At 30.2% G+C, this 18,650-nt stretch overlaps 1 protein-coding gene across 1 annotated transcript in view; it reads left to right on the top strand.

Annotated features, from left to right (window-relative positions):
- LOC142328329 (uncharacterized) overlaps window positions 1-18,650 on the top strand; it is a 47,739-nt gene that overhangs the window by 28,174 nt on the left and 915 nt on the right. The window contains exons 7-10 of the mRNA XM_075372034.1: window positions 4,741-4,908; window positions 12,105-12,311; window positions 14,504-14,719; window positions 16,696-16,808. Of these exons, the coding sequence (XP_075228149.1) occupies window positions 4,741-4,908; window positions 12,105-12,311; window positions 14,504-14,719; window positions 16,696-16,808 (704 nt within the window). The remainder of the gene's footprint in view (window positions 1-4,740; window positions 4,909-12,104; window positions 12,312-14,503; window positions 14,720-16,695; window positions 16,809-18,650) is intronic.

Here is an 18,650-nt window from a genome sequence, read left to right on the forward strand (position 1 = left end):
GACATATGGATCAGGATCAATGATGAAGCGAAGGGTCCTGAGAAATTGATCAAGAAAATCCAGGAGGGGGTTCAAGGAGTGAAAATCACTTTAAAAAAAGGGAGCACATCCTATTACCAGGGAGGTTAAGGACGACATATTGGGAGTGTCGAGGCCAAACTATATAGTGATTTGGAGGGCGACTGGAGCGAAGACCAGAGATATAATGCCACATTACTAGTAGTGAGACCAGGGTTAGCCATCACTCGGCAGGGCAGGGGTGATGGCTTGTGTTAGGGAAGGCTGTTTATAGTTGTTATGCCTCCCCTAATGACAGCATTGACCAATTTAATAGATTCCGATGACTTGGCGGTGGCGGTGAGGGCTCACACGGGCACCATAATTGTGTTAGGTGATTTTAACGCCAAGAGCCTGGATATAGGAGGAGTGTCCATCAATGAAAGAGGGAGACTACTGGCAGAGGTGATGGCTTCAATAGATATGGCATGCTCAACACACAGGGAGTTCCTACCTTTCTCAAAGGAATGTTGAGTCAGTCCTCGACCTGGCATTCATCACTGATAGTATGATGGGTGCTGGGTGATGGCGGATTCTTGAGGAGAAGGCGCTCAGTGATCACCTATGTACTGAGGTGGTCATTGGGCGGTGAGAGGCATACCACGACAAGAGAGCCAGAGTGGGCCATGGATTTTTCGGCCTTTAGATACTCTACAATTACAGATGGCCTTTTTTGAAAGACAGGTACAGGCACAGCAGGAAGATAGAGGGGATGTGAACCTTGATGATGTCATCCAGGAAGCTTGTTCATATGCTCATATATTATAGAATAATGCTGCAGGTACAACCGAAACAGGTTTATTGGTGATCAGAGGACATTGCTGAACTGCGGAAAATATGTGTATGTAATAAAGGCGTTCTCACCAGACTAAGAAGGAGAGAAAATCAAGAGGCATGTGAACAGGTGAGGGCATAATTGAAAAGCTCCACTAAGAACCTCAGAATGGCAATAAAAGGTCCAAGAAGGAAAGTTGGAGAGAGATTTGTGTCCAGCTGAACGAGAACCACTGGGGCCTAGTGTACAACAAACTGGTAACAAGGAGGCTAGGGAGGTCCTTGCCTAGGCTCCCTAAGGTGTGTTTAAGAGAGAAGCTATTAGCATTGTTTCTGAGGAACGTAAATCCAAGATGGAGGGAAGGCGGAAAGAGTGATCCTCCTGCCTATAGGAGGTAGGGGAGAAAATGGCCCACCAGATTATAGACCTTCTCAACAGCCTGGGCAAGCTGTTTGAGATTGTACTGGCAAGAAGGCTTCAGGAGAAGTTGCAGAGGACTGGCGGACTATCAGACAGGCAGTATGGCTTCCGCAAGGCAGAAGCTCGGTTGACACGGTACAGAGAGTGGTGGAGGTTGTGGAGAGGGCAGCTAGGGGGGGGGGGTCAAGACATGTTGTATGACGATCTCCTTCGGAAAGAGTGGCCGCCAGAGGTGGAGCTGGTAGCCTATGCCGATGATTTGACTGTGGTAGTGGTGGCAAAGAAGTTGAGCACCATGGTGAAAACGGCTACAGAAACAGTTGAGCAAATCAAGATCTGACTCCAGGAACAAGGTCTGCGGCTGGTGGTTAAGAAGACCCAGTTCTCAGTTAAAGTGAATGGTATGGGGATTACCCTGAGGGATAGAGCTAAGTATCTCAAGCTATGACTTCATAAGTCTCGAAGATATGCCTACCATGTGCAGCAAGTGGTTATGAAGGCAGAGCGGATGTCCTCAGTGCTGGTTCGGCTTATAGCCAGCGTCGGGGGCCCCAGAACCTCCAGGCGTCAATTGATAGCGTTGATAGTGGTGTCAACCATCTTATATACAGTGCCAGTGTGGGTGGAGGTTTTTAGGATCTGAAGAAACACTCAGAGGTTAAATAGGGTGTACAGGAAGTAGGCATTAAGGGTGGTCTCCCTTAGTCCAACACTGCCACCACCATTTTAATTCTATATATATATATATATATATATATATATAGAGAGAGAGAGAGAGAGAGAGAGTTTAAAATGTATTTTACTTTTAATGGTTAAATCTGGAATACTATTGTGAAATATACACAATATCAGTTAACAGTTTAAGTAAAGTAATTACAAACTTAATGAAGTAGTTTTATATTTCAAATAAGTGCTAAGCTTTAATTAATTTATTTTTTTTTTTACTTTATTTTAATGTAATTCTAATAAAATTTAAAAATCTGATATGTAAACCACATGACTGCCTTGTGCGCCTATTAAATTACATATAAACATTTTTTTTAAATGAGAAGTACATAAAATTTTATTTCATTAATAACTTCTGATATTTTTTCTTTTTTTTTGCTATTATTGGATTATTATTCATCGTAACATTTTATGTATCATCGTAACATATATATATTTTGTATTAAAAAAAGGAAAGTTCCAAATCATTCTTGGTGTGAATCTTATTTGTGCTTAGCAATATAAATGTGGTACAAAATTCACCTATCATTAAGAAACTGCAACTGAATGTCTGACTGTTGTTTCTATACAAATAGATACTTAAGGTAGAAAGGGAGTTGATTAATTTCATTTTTTTTTTTGTTTAACCACATTTCTTCAAAAAATTGATCAAATTGTTGGTTAGTGACACAATACAATACAGTACCATACATGATTCCAGTGACCAAATACATAACTATGAGTCAAGAAAACTTTATAATCGTCAACACTTTCAAAATTTTTGCCCTCTTCAGCAACTAATTTCCAGTGTAATCATAAATGATTACATTAGAGACTTTTAACATTTTTCAACTGCAATAAAAGGGCATTTTACTGTTTACAAGCCTTTCTACAGTTGCTAATACTGTTATTTTGCTTCTTTTTTTTTTAAATGGCTAAAGTAATGAAAAAGAGTAATACCAAAAAAAAAATTCATGACGAGCTTCAGATTGCATATTATTTACTGCATTATAAATTTATTTACATATTTTGATACATCTTTTTATGCATTTTAATAACTTGGGTTCAACTTTTTACAAAACACTGAATTTTTAATTTTAATAAAATAACACACTTTTACCAATAAATTGATAATGAAAACAAACATTTACAACAATAACATGAAAATCTGCCCTAAAAGGTTGTTTTCCACAGAAGGAATACATTAATTTATTGCTGTACATCATCTGTCAGTATTATGACTGTGACATATGCAAAACATCTAAAATGTAAATGACATCAGTTCAATTTGCTTTCTCTGAAATATTATGTTTATTATAGAATGGTGGTGAACAGAGTGAAGGTGTCACTTGCAGCTAACCAGTACCTGCATTTTAGCTGGCATATTGCAAAAATACATTTGTTTCAGTCAAGAAGGAAAACCACTTTTAAAATTAAATAATAAAATTATAAAATACCTTCAGTAACAACTGAAAACTTATGTAGAGGAAAGACTTTGAACAGAATTTGACACCACCACACCTGAGATGACAATTTTTCTGATGACACCAATAAAAACCTATCCTAAAAACTATTATCATTAAGAAATAAGACATAGTGCCAAGGTTTTAAGATTTTTTACATCAACTCTGCTTTTTCTATTATAGTGAGTCACAACTATTTTCTATGGACACAGTTTCCCACTTGTACTGTACTTAGAAGGTTTTCATGAAAAGAAAGCAGGCTATCAAACCACAGTTGTCTTCAATCCAGACTGGTAGCCCAATTCAAGGCAGGGGAATTGTAACTGCTGTCAAAATTATTTTACTGAATCAGCAGTTTTCATGAAAAGAAAGCAGGCTATCAAACCACAGTTGTCTTCAATCCAGACTGGTAGCCCAATTCAAGGCAGGGGAATTGTAACTGCTGTCAAAATTATTTTACTGAATCAGCAGTTTAGTGCAAAGCAGCCAATTGGAAGACCTATTTTGGCTAATGATGTGCAACGATTGTGCTACTACAACCGTCAGGGTGATTATTATTCTGACCAGTAAATATGCACTAACCCAACCAATCAACCATAAGTTGCCCACCACTGCCCAGCAACTATGAAGAAAACATACTTCTTTATATTAAGAAATACTATGAAGTATTTCCTAAAAAATAAAGTGACAAGGAAAAATGTTAAGTACAATGTAGTACTATAAAATGGCTGAGCCAGAGTCCCTCAATGGAAAGAGACCAGAAACCATAACTGAAAAAAGAAGAAGAAAGAGGAAAAGATACAAGCAGAAGAGCTTGGTCCCTCAAGATAGCTAACCCAGTTATCTTCTGACAATCACAGGTTTCAGACTTCAGCTACCAGATGATAAGCCTAAATGATTAATTTAAGAAACAAAATTTAGACTCCCAGGCTGTTTTAATCTAATGATACTGGTTGGTTAGAATACAACATTAATTAATTTTGTAATGCATTGGTTTCCACTAAATGGAATTATGGATTACCAGCTTAATATAGAGTATTAGTAAATATCTAGAAGAAAAAAAAGACATCATTGGTTGTAAATTGAAAAGATTGTTAAATTACATTTATTACATTACATTATTTACAATAAAACAAGCTGTAGTGTACAGTTCATTAAGTTGATTATTTAGGTTAAAACAGAAAAACTTTGAAACAAAAAGTACCATTATGTAATTCCTCATCATGGAAATGAAACGCACTACAGTGAAGTCTACAAAATAAAATTATAACAAAACAATTTCAGGAAATTAATATACTTATTTATCATAAATATTTTCAGATAAAATGTCATACAAAGTTGAGGATCTGACAAAACCGTTAGTACTTGGAGAAGGACCACATTGGGACATTGCTACGCAAACATTGTACTTTGTTGATATATTTAAAGGTTCTGTTCATAGTTACAAGCCATCTACAAATGAACATTTTTCTGCAGTCATAGGAGATGGTAAGTTTTCTTTTTCATCATAAAAATATTGTAAATAGCGCTATAAACAAAATTTTAATTTAACAAATATGTGAAATATAAGTATTCTAAATGTAACATCTGTCAAGATATTTAATTATGAAAATATTTTATTTTTGAGTGAAAATAATTTTTTGAAATATTAGTTCAAGATAATGAATGCAATACATATTTTTGACATTCAGGTTACTATCCATAAATGAACAAGATGATGATTTGTATAAATTTTTGTCTGTGTAATGCATGCACATGAGTGTGCATATATATATATATATATATATGTGTGTGTGTGTGTGTGTGTGTGTGTGTGTGTATGTGTGTGTGTGTGTGTGTGTGTGTGTGTGTGTGTGTGTGTGTGCCCCTTTATTGACAAAGGGGCATAAATTGTTGAAACAAGCAAGAACAGAAAGTTATAATGCATTGTTCATGTACTACTTGTATAAGGGGCAAAGTCTTGATCAAACAGAATTCAGAATTATCATGATTGTTATCATATTAAAATTCCTATAAGGATAAATAAAGATTTTAGTACACGTATAATTCCACAAACTAAAACCCACTACATCTTCTTATGTCTTGTACAATTTCATTTATATGTGATAGGATGTAACTTTATGGATTTAATGCTTTTTGATAGTTACAAAGCAAAAAAAACCAATATAAATTATTAAATCATTGTCTGTGATAAGTTATTATCTGTCTGATCTTTTTATTATGATTTCCTATTTGTAAAAGTAAAAGCAATTTTATTAAGTCAGCATTTTTTTTTGTTGGAATTCTTACTTTTTCTCTTTACCTCTAGGGAGAATCTATAAAGTAATATTTCACATGGGCAAAGTACATGTTAGGGGTTTTTTCTTACACAATTAAATTTTTTAACATTATTCATTTCATGAAAAAACCTACTGAAATATAATGACAAAGAAGTAGAAATAAAGAGAAGATGATCGAAAAAGAGTGATAAAGAGATAAAGGATGTGAGAGTTACTCAGCCAGAACACACTTGTGTCCACACCAGTATTTTTATGATGAATATTATATTATGTGAAACTTTAACATAGATTGGTTTTTTCTTGAATGTTCACAAATAGGTGTATTTTTATTATATTTTGCTTTCTTTATCAGAATATAAGCATTTACAATAAAACAAGTAATTTTCAAGTATGTAACATGATAATAATTTGTGTAGTTGTAAATTTATATAGGCCAAACATAATAAATATCTATCAAAAATAAAATTAAGGTACCAAAAATTTTATATTTAAAATCATATAAATTATTATATGATCATTCATCATCATGAAAATATGACCCTTCTAAATACATACTTTCAGTTTTCATAAACCAAAATCACTGGCAATAAGTATTCATCCCATAAAATGATGGATTCAATAGGATTTGAAAAATAAATAAATTCAAATAATCCAAAATTATAAATTATAGTTTCCTCTAAAAAGATTTAAAAATCACCAGCTGTTAAATTTCAGTTAATCAAACCTACTTCCTCAGCATAATATTTAATTTTGAATAAAAGGTTATTATCTAATCCTGGTTTACAATCAGTTTTATTTAGAGAAAAATATACCTGCATTTCATTCAAATATAAATCTTTTTAATATAAAGTTAAAATAAGATTTGTACATAATTTTTTAACATAAAAAATTAAATCGAATTTTCTGTATAACCACAATCATTCAATCTTTTTAATTAGTTACTATTTTAATAATTATTTTATTTTTTATTCTAATTTTTCACAAGTTCACAAGCAGTAGTAGAACTTGAATCATAAGTTTTGGATTCAAATTTTACCACTCCTGACATAAAACTGTTCCGAAAGATGTAATAATGATTCAATTTGAAAAATCAAATTACACCAATTTACCAATCAGAATACCCCATATTACATGAACCAATTACAAGTATGAATGCACTGACCACTGGTAAAATACACATTTACACCAATCACAATACATAATGAAACTGACCATTTAGAATGCATTGAATTCCATCCTGTCACAATCCCTCTTATTGTAACCAATTACAATAGTGAATTATTCTGAGCAAACTAAATATAAAAAATTTTGATCTATCACAATATCTAATTCCTTTGACCAAGCGTGCGTGCTATTTAACTATGTTAATACCACATCCTAACCAATCACAACAACAACTGTTTTTTATCAGCAAAAGCAACTTTTACATACAACCATTCATCATTTACAGAACAGCAGTTTTTATCAAATACAATATGGAATTAGCAAAACCTTTACAACATTCAAATTTCCCATTAGAATAAATAAAGATTTTAGTATGCTAGTAATTTACCAAACCATTGAAAAAACAGAAAGAGTGAAAGTAAGTGAATAAATACAATCTAACTATTTATTTATAAAGTATACAAAACATGTTTAATAAAGAACTAGCAGACCCGGCAATGCTTAACTATTGCTAGATTTAAATGAACACAATTGAAAGTTTGATAAAATGTTAAAAGCTGAACATTATGGAACTTCACAAAATTTAACCTTTCACTTTATCCCATTTCCCATATTTCTTCTTTTCCCCTTTTCTATTTTTTTCATTTTTCCCTTTCCCCCTTTTTAATAAGAATTAAGTCAAGGCAAAGGGTTTGTTAATGAGGTGATGCTTTTTCTGTAGATAAAATGTTTACTATTATTATTAGAAACCAAAATTATGCATAGATTTCAATCAGTCAAACCAGCATTATTATATGAAGTGACAGTAGGAATGACAAAAACAAAACAAACAAAAGCAACTGTTTTTGAAAATAAAATACTTGAAAAAAATTTTGTAAACAAATTACCTCAAGAATTACCTCAGAAAATGGAGGAATAGAATGAATAAAAAAGTTAAGGAAGTGTAGCAGGAACCGAATACATTAGAGGGGGTAAAAGCAAGATGGCTTAAAAATGTTAAACATATTGTCATATTATATAAGAAGACAACTGAAAATAATGAAGTGTGTTAAGTGAAAGTCTAACAGGAAGACAAATTGGCCAAATGACATGGGACTGGATTGCCTCAATGGACATTGAGCTCTGTTAAATAAATTAAACTGTATCACCCTACAGTCTGATGATTTTAGACATATGGACATCCAGGGCATACCATCCTGGAAAATGAAAGTGTGAATTAAGGTTAAAATGCTAATGATTGAATTCTAAACAAGGTTTAGAATAAGGTTTTTAAACAGTTCCTGTAGATCCATGAAATTTAAAATTGTTGAAAGCGGCTTCAATAAACGCTGTAAGGATTTGCTAATGGCTTATGACCAAACAACAGTCAGTAACATTTACAAATTTCTATATTGCTGTAGGGTATTTATATATATAAACCAAGAGAAAAGAAATAACAGACAATAACAGCTTGGAAGCAAAGGGTATTTATATATATAAATAGGGTAGTAGGGTATTTATATATATAAACCAAGAGAAAAGAAATAACAGACAATAACAGCTTGGAAGCAAAATAAAATATAGCATGAAGCTTGCTGCTGAGACTTAAATCACGAGTGGTTTCTAGAATAACTAGTACAGTAATGGATACTTCTACCCAAAACACATTAATAATGATATATACCAGATGTTTGAAAAAAACTCTGATGTTTTACATTAAATTTACTTTATTAAAATTAGAATTACAAATGCGTTTTATTACTTGAAAGTACAAAGTCTAAAGTTTTTTTATTTCTTAATGTAACTCAATGAGCACCGTTTCTCAGCCCTGCATACATTAAACCAAAAATCCATCACATTCCATACTTTGACGAGCATGTCTATAATTATTGCTTCCATGGGTGCTGTTATTCTTTGACACGGGTGATCAAGTGACTGCATTTTTCTTGGTATACAATGTCTTTTACGCAACTCCAAAAAATAAATCCATTGAAGTCAGATCAGGACTTGGCAATAGCTAAGCGATAGGAGCTTCTCTGTCTACCCAGTCTTCCATGAACATATCATTGAGCGCAACTTCACAACTTCTGCATGATGTGTATGAACTGGATGGTGATCCTGTTGGAAAATTAGGCCCTCCAAATATAAAATCTGCAGAAACATAAAGTTCTCTAACACATCTGAATACACTAACACATAATAGTCTGCTTATGGAAAAAATGGACCAAAAAATTGATATTGCTTGATAACACACCAGACATTCACTTTTGGACAAATTTTTTCTGTTTCCGGCCTACCTGGTGAGTGTCCTTTCAAAATGCTTCCTGTTTCAAAAAACTGTTTACACTACTTACATAAGCTTTTGTCTCTTGGAGAATCTTTATGATAGACTAGCTATTATATTTTTTTTGTAGACAGTCACTGACTTTGTTTCTATGAACTGCTACATGTATTGTGCTTTCTCTTCTGGCGACACCATGATACTGAAGGCCGTGCATTTAACAGCTTGGCCTGTACATTATTCTAACACAGCTCCTATCTGACAGAGAACGTGTAAACTAAAATTTAATTGTTTTCGGTTCAAGATTACGCATAAAACACTATTGAGTACTACAATATAAAAATTACATTTGTTCTTGAAACCTGGAGTTCTTTTTCAGACAAGCAGTATTGAAATATAGTGCTTTTACAGATCAGAGTTGAATACATTGTTAGTAAATAATGTTTTTTTTATTTTTTTCATGAAAAGTTATTTATTATCCAAATTTTTTTTTGACAAAATTTAGTCATATGGAATTGTAAGTATTAAAAATACATTATCAAAATATCCTGAAAAATTCTCAGAAATGTTTCCTGCTAAAAAGAAAAATGTGATTATAGAAAATAAACAATTATCAACTTTTGTTCTGTTAGTATACATTAATGAAATTAAAGATCATTAATCAATTAATTGTATCAATTAAAAGATGCATCTGGAAAAATCAGATTCTACACTTCATGGTACAGTAGATGGATACTAATGAACACCGTATTATACAATGATTGATGAGTGCAATTCAAAAAAATAAAGATGACGACATCAGCAATGATGAAAATGAATGAAGGATGAAATGAAATAAGTGATGTTTTTCATTCTAAGAAGCACATGGTAGAATAGGAACTGCAATCAAGAAATCTGAAGACACATTAGAAGAACATTAGTTACATAACTGTTGCATCTTATCAAATTATATTTTAGTGTAAGTATACATACACTGTATGTACTGCACCATGAAGTGTTGAATCTGGTTTTTCCAAATGTATCTTTTAATTGATATGATTAATTGATTAATGATCTTTAAATTCATTAATTTATACTAATAGACCAAATGTTGATAATTGTTCATTTTCTATTTGCACATTTTTCTCTTTAAAACCATATATTATTTCGATTTTGTTCTATATTTGATTATATTAAATTTGTTGAACTAAGTAAATAATTTATTATTATTATTATTATTATCATTAATATTATTAAATTAGTACTGGATTTTATTTAGATTCTAATTTTTAAACTATTACATTTTCTAACGTTTGTTAGAAAATTCTTTTAGTTTTAAAAGAAATGAAGTAGAGAAGCAGAAAAATTATTTAAATATTTCCAAAATAGTTTATTTCTATATAAACTAATTTGAAAATATAATTCATTTTATTTGAATATTATTTTATTAATAACACTGAAATTATTCACTCCTGAAAATGACAATTATATTTACAACAATATGCGTTCCATGCTAGGCCTAATAATAAAAGTGAAGTACATTGTGGCTTCCTGCTGTTTTTCCTTGAATCCAAATAAGCTATAGCCAAATAGCATGCTGAATTACCAGATTGTTGGTAATTTAACCTAAAATTTCACAAATTTTTATTAATTTTGATGTAGGGTTGCAAGTTGAATATCTTATCTCATTGAAAATGACTTAAACGGGTGTTTCTGATACTTGATACCTCAGTTACTTTTTGTACTTTGTATAAATGTAAGATATACTGCAACAGATAGCCTAACACAACAATATAAAATATGCTATATATTATGAGCTCATAATTTTTCTCAAAAGTAGAATATATTTTAAATAAATATTTAAATCATGTTGACTTTACCATTTTAAAACCTTTAATTTTTTATTTAATCTTTAATTTTAATCTTTTATCTTTAATTTAAGAGAAACTTTATGAATTTGTAATTTTTACATTACCAGTAATTAGCTCCAGTAATTAGTTAATAACATCTACAGTTTTGTCAACTTAATCCACTTTCAATTACTAACAACTTTTATTTTCACCTTCATTTACATATGCTGATATTCTCTAGTAAAAAAAAGCAACAACATCTGAATCATTAAGAATTAAAAATCCTAGTAAATCCTTCTTCCTAAACTTAGGTTTCGGAATATAAGCACAACATAAAAATTATTCTTATATAAAAGAAATTAAACAAAAATATTCAAATAAATAGAATAATGTTATTGTGTGCATTTTATTAACTATTTTTACTTTCCCGACAAATATAGCTAGAATATATTAAAGGGGAAAGTATAATGATCATGTCAAAAACGGTGTATCAATTTTTTGCAAATCTTTATATTTTAGGGTCCAGCTACTTCATCTAGACTAAAAAAACATATGAATATATTTGCCTTAAATCTCAGGATTCACCAAACCCAAGTTTAGCTTTAATATTTATATATAGGGGGCATTGATCATATTATTTCTTTATCCAAAAATTCATTAAGGGAGTGAGGGGATAAAGCAAAAAAACAAATATTGATTTTCTTTTAAGATATTTTGGGGAAAACTTTAAGCAAATTTCTTACCTCCAATTCTTATTGGACAGGGCATTTTGTAATCCAAAAAATGTTTTTTTGGATTAAATAAATAATCCACAAAACATATTTTTTTTAAAAATCATTTCCCACCTCTTAAAATCAAAATATACATTTTTTTTGTTCTTTTACTTCACCTCCATTAGATTTAAACATTTAAAATTTTTTTTGAAAGTTTATACATCGTACATATAGTTATCAAGAAATTTGTTAAGCTTAACCTATACATAAACTTTTTTTTTTTATCTACCTCAACAAAAATATGTTCTGTTTATTTTGTTTTTTGGCTCTAACTCATTTAATTTTATTATTATTAGCTGGGAAAGTCATGAAATACTTTGCCTTTACTTTTTTTCTGATTAATTATTATAGTATAAAAATCATGTTTTAATTATTTCAGGGCATCTTCCAGTGTCACTGATAATTCCTGTAGAAGGGGAGAAGAACACATTCATAATAAGTTTAAAGAATGATATAGCAATTATTTCATGGGATGGTAAAAGTTCTAAAGCATCAGAACCTAATGTAATTGCTTCTGTTGAACCAAAAGACAACACAAATAGAATTAATGATGGTAAAGCCGATGCCAAAGGACGTTTATGGGCAGGTATTATGACATTATCATCATTATTTTAATTTATGAGATACAGTCATAATATTATCAACTAACACATTTTGTATACCTTCATATTGTAAAAGAAGCTTTAAATCATCAAACAAACTGGGGAGAATAAAATTTTGTTATTAAAACAAATTATTAAAATAAGTTTAATTTTAACAATTTAAAAAATCGTATATTGCTTTCTCTGGTACTTCTCAAACATTACTACTGCCCTTATATTTTGGCTAATATAAAAAACAACTAATAAATAGGTAATTCAAAATTACATAGCAGTATTTTGGGACATGAATAAAACAAAATTATAAACATGTGTCTGGAATGTTTGTTTTCACGTTTCATTTAGTGAAATATTTTGCTTCTTCCTGTTCAAAAGGTAAAATTTAAGCCATACTGAAACTATTGGAATTGAAATTAAGTGGAACATTGCATAATTATTTATGTTTTTGATCTGATAAATGTAATAAAACAGATTCCAAAATTGCTTCTCTAATACTTTCCGTGAAAATTGTGATAAAGCCCAAAAAACAGTTTTTAGCTTTGCGGTAAATTAATATGTTGCCAATAAACAAATACATGTTTGAAAAATTCTACTTTTAATTCAAAGCAAAATGTGGCAGATTTTACAATTTTAAACACAATAATATTATACATAATGTTAAGATAAATAATTTAATTAAATTAAGATAAATAATTTTGGAGAACTATTTCTGTAGAGTCAAAGGTGTCAGTTATTATTTACAAGGCACGCAAGAAGAATTAAGAAATTTCATCATAGATGCTGCAGAAATTATTAAGAGTAGTTCAGGTACTGTGAGATGTTCTCGAGAAGCATAATTCTTCGTGCTAAATGCTGCATTAAAAAAAATGGCAGCACGTCAAACAACTCCTTTGAATATATCATTGTACTTTAATCATAAATAAGTATTTCAGTAATAAATGTTTTTGAGATAAAGATTATCTTTTTTTTATGTACTTGTAGATCAATAGTTAAATTTGTATCTGTAAGTATTATGAATAGTATTATTATTCTGCTTATTAATATACTATTTGCTGTTATCATAAAGAAGATTGTTAATTTTTTTGCCACAGTTTAATCTGTTTATTTTGGATTAAATCAAATTTCTGAAACTTGTATTTCTTTACTGGCAATTTAACAAACTTAATTTATGGTGAACATAAAAATATTTTTTTTCACGTTTTTTGGACTTTACAACCATCTTGTCAAAAATTACTGGAGAAACAGTTCTGGGAACTGTTTTATTCATCTTTTCAGTTCAATGCAACATAAAATTACTAAATGTGTCCCTTAATTCAAGTCCAAGAATTTCAACAGGCTATAGCTTCATTTGACGTTTAGAGCAGAAATCAAGCTACCAAAACATTAACTTGATGAAATTTACTTAGAAAGCGGATTTTATTAGTCATTACATTGTGTCTAATTTTTAAAAATACGTACATTAAAATATTTCAACAAAAATCTCGTCAAAAATGAACGTACATCTATTCACAGTCATAGACAGAACTGACCATAGTTTAGAGAGGACTGAACAGAAAGTTCTGTTCCTGGTTAGACAAATTCTATTTTCACCAAAATATTTTATCATACATGTAATTTCAGAAGTTAGACTGATAATGTTGTAATCACTAGAAATCATGCAGAAATATATAAAGCAGGATAATGCAAAACGAAGGACCAAACATGTTTTCCTGTGAAAATCTCTTGCTGTGGAAATTTCATGTACTGAAGCAACTGTTGCTTCAGTAAGTGAAAGATTATTTTCTTACTAAAGATTACCTCTTATTATAATTTTTTACCATCAAAATCTTCTCTGTGAACATAACTTTCAAAGTTACAAAATTATTGCTGACCACCAAGCATAATTATGCACCAGAAATGTCGCAAATATACAAATATTGGCTTGGTCTAACTCATGACCATCTAAAGCTCATTCTATTCCACTTATCAGTTTAGAACCATATTGTCTGTGCCATGTAAATCTACAGTAACTATATTTTTTAGAATTTTTTATTAACAGTTTGTACATGGGTTTTAATCACTGCAAAATTAGAAGTCATTGTTTAATTTAAAAGAACCAAACAGTTTTTATCTTTTTATTTTTTTTATTTTATCTTGTTTTTGTATTGCACAAGAATGTTCAAATCTGTTATTTTTACAGGTACAATGGGTCAGCCCGGAGGTCCTGATGGTAAAACATTTGAACCAGTTGGTGCATTTTATAGAATAGTTAAAAATAATGTTTCTAAGCACCTTTCTAATATAACAATTGCAAATGGTTTGGCATGGAGTTCAAACAATAAAAAACTTTACTACATTGACTCTTTTAAATTTCGTGTAGATTCATATGATTATGATGTTGAGTCAGGAAAAATCTGTAAGTTTATTTTAATATGTACAACTAAAGCAATACACCCTCTATTAACATATTTAAGTATGATAAAAGTGATAAATGAAGTTAAGGAAAGTTGATTCCAAAAAAAAAAATAGCTTTTTATAAAATGATGTGTAATTAGGAAGAAGGTGAAATGTGGTCACAACTACAATAATTAGCAAGCTTCTACTTTTCTGAAATTAAATAATGCTAATGTTGCATCCATTAAGGTAATCATTTTCAATGACAATCCAATCCAATTAGGAATAGTACTTACTATTTTTGTTGTTAGCAACAAAAATAGTGCTATTCATAACCACAATCAAACTGAATTCACTGAACAAAAAAAAGATGACTGCATGAAAATTATTTGAGTAAATATCCGTGTTATCTTCTCCAAAACTCTTTCCTTGAAAACTGATACACCACGCCAATTCAAAATTCAATTGCTATTATCTTTTAACATAATCCTAGCTACAGTATGTCAATATTATCTTCTGCAATAATTTACAAATTTTGTATGGAATATAAAAAGCCAAGTGGTCAAATATATAAGGTGTTAACTCTTGTTCACTATGTTCACTTTCTCCAATCTCAATTATGTGTTAAGTATCGCTTTCATTTAACATAGATTAGAACTCCCCTTATCTACTGTAAGGATCAGCTAAGTGGTTTAAAGTTCAACCAAATAGTTCCACAAGTTAGAAAATTCCAGAATGGATGCGATTGTTCCTTTAGAAATTCCAATCCTGTTCTAAGGCAGCTCTTAAATCTCTTAATTTTTTTTTTTTTTTTTGAAGGAAAGTATATCATAGTTGCAGTATATCTTTAAAGCTTTTTAATAAATACAGAATAAAACTACTGTATTTAAAAAAAATGTTAATCAATGCAAGTTAATCAATGCATAATCATTGATCAGAATGAATTGCTGCAATCAGATTAAAAATCACCTAATTACTGAGGAATTATAAGAAAGAAGCTGCCTGCTATCTGGATGGAGCCTTTGCTTATTTCGAGGGCAGATTGTTTTTTCATCAACCTCTTGTTTCTTATGCTTCAATCCTTCTTTCCCAATTTTCCTATAGGTGCCTCTACTAGGTCCATGGTTTTTATAAGTTGAAAGGAAAGTGCATCCTTGATGTGACCTTGAAAATGTATTTGTGAACTGGACCAAGGGTTTGATATCTTGGGCAGTAGTTGCACAATAACCACAATGGCTACAGTCCTCATTAGGTAAACTAGTCTTTCTATTCGACTTTAACATCAGGTTGATGTTATGGTAATTCTTTTAATCAGATTTTCATGTATTTTGAGTGTGATTGCAAAGTGTGTTGGATTTAAATTGTGTCTGTTGATTTTGAATATTACATATTTCTGAGTGTTAAGAAGTGGTCTTTTTGTATGTGCATGTAAAATTCAAAATTATAGTCAATGTTGTTGGATTCTGATTTACTTCTACGAAATGATTGGCAAATTTTGACTAAACTGTTATGAAGGACTTTTATGTGATCATTGTAATTTTTTTAGTAATAATTAGCTATTTTTCAAGTATTATTCAGTTTAGTAACATGATGTGCTTTGAAATGAAACAAACTGCTCAGTGTTATGTAGTTGCTGAATTATTAGACCTAACTTCTAGGACAAAAGATACAACTTTTATTGTTATTTTATGACCTTGACTTCACAAAATATATATTTGTACATATTTTGAACAAGGAAAATGAGGTAAAATCATACGTAAAATAAATACCAGTGTTGCTGGTAATTAATCTTACAATGAGCTAGTGAGGAAGTCAACATGCTAATCACTATGTGGTTGGTGTAGCATCTAACCAGTTTGACCACATCTGACACTATTATTTTTCCAATAACTTCCTGCATTTTCAGTGTTATAACTTGTATGAATTTATTATGTTAAGGGATTATCTCTGTATTGAAAAATAGTTCATTATTTTTTTCTGTTGTTTTTCGTAATATAGCAAATGAAAAAACAATATTTGATTTCAAGGCAAATGGAATTCCAGGATTACCAGATGGTATGACAATTGATTCAGAGGGAAAACTGTATGTTGCTAACTTCAATGGATCACAAGTAAGTTTATTATTTTTTAATCTTGAGATATATATCTCAATCTCTAAACAGATATATTTTTAAACCACAAAGTGGCATCTTTATTCCTGTATAACTTTTGAATCAATTGACTAATATTGCTCTTTACGTGCATGGAATTCCCATAATAATAATGATAGTATTTCTGCTGCCCCTAAAGCGAAATGATTAGTGTTTTATATCATGAAAAGTTCTCGTATGAAATAAAATCGATTTCATTTATTAAAAAAATCAAACCTTATGGTTTTGCTTAAAAGTGGTTAATTATCATGCTAAAATATATTCACATATAATATATATCATCTGTTGGGGGGCCCCGTCAAAAAGTTAGAACGAGTTGTTAAGAAAGAAAAGTGGGCGGGCTATCAGATCATTGGTATGTAAGTATAAATCATGTGGACAGACATTTATAAAATTAAATAAATTAACTTATTCTTGTCTTTATATTTATGAATGTACACTCTTTAGTATAAAGAATGGTCACTTATACTTAAAAAAAAAACCAATATCCACCCCTTTAAACCCAGATAACGGAACTGTTTTCGAACAACTTAACACATCGGCTTATGAAAAAGAGCCGTATTATGCTGCCGTTACCATTTTTAATAAATTATCGTACATTAGACAATTTCGCCACAAATTTATTAAAGGTACAACTAAATGATTCTCTTGACAGAAATACTATTACTCTGTCTATGAATCTTTAAATAGTTAAAATGAACATTTTTAAAAACTGATTTCTGCATTCAGTTGAACGTGGGCGTAAATGCATGTAAAAATAGTTTTCTAAATGCCTTCTGAGATGTAAATTATTTTTTAGTAATTTTTTATATTTACTTAAAATTATTTTATGTGTTTTTATTTAAATCATTAATACTGACAGATCTACTTTTTGTAGTATAATTTATCGATTTTATATTTGTAATTTATTTTATAACGAGACGATTGATATAATGTACTATTATTTTACTGATCAGAATAAAAGATTTATCGTATTTACTTGCGTAATTCACGCCCTTCTTTAACCAAAATTTTTTATCTAAAACTAAGTGCGTGATTTATGCGAGGAAACGATTTTACATAGATTTATAATGAAACTAAAATGCAATAATCAGTGAGAAAATGATATTTATTTGATAGAATATTTTATTTTTGAATACTTAAAATGTTTAAAAAAATTGATGTGCTAGAATTACGCGAGTAAATATTTATTTAATTACTGATAATACAATTTTCCTAAAGTGACTTGCTACTCCCTAGGGGAGCATTCCAGCCTTTTAAATATCCAAAATTCTGCACAACATTTAAATTAGAATTTTACATGATTGATTTTTAATAACTGTGCTCATGCAAACATACCAGCTACCCATGTTTCCAATATTCGTTGACTTTAGGCATTTTTTCAAGTATCTGCATATTGCAGATACTTTTTGCAGATACTATTGCAGATGCAACACAACTTTTGCTTTCAGGGTTTAATTGTTTTACTGTTACCACTTTGATTACTAAAAACAATGTTAAATTATTTAAGTTATGAATTTTTTTTTTTAAATCATATGACATACTAAATGAGTAAATACCTAAAATTAAACAAATACTCAAGTTTGAAATTTTGCATGACAGAATATTTTAGTGCATTTATTTGCAAAATAACCTCACTACCATCTAATTTCAAAGTGGTTACATTACTTTGAAATTCTCCCCTCAAAATTGGAGACATTTTTTCCAAAATATGTCTTGCACAGATATCACAAGAAAATTTTTTTTAATATGTATGTAGCAGAATGATAATGTCTCAGCCTTTCATCCGGAGATCCCGAGTAC

Source organism: Lycorma delicatula, chromosome 7, assembly GCF_047948215.1.
Source record: "Lycorma delicatula isolate Av1 chromosome 7, ASM4794821v1, whole genome shotgun sequence".
NCBI lineage: Eukaryota > Metazoa > Arthropoda > Insecta > Hemiptera > Fulgoridae > Lycorma > Lycorma delicatula.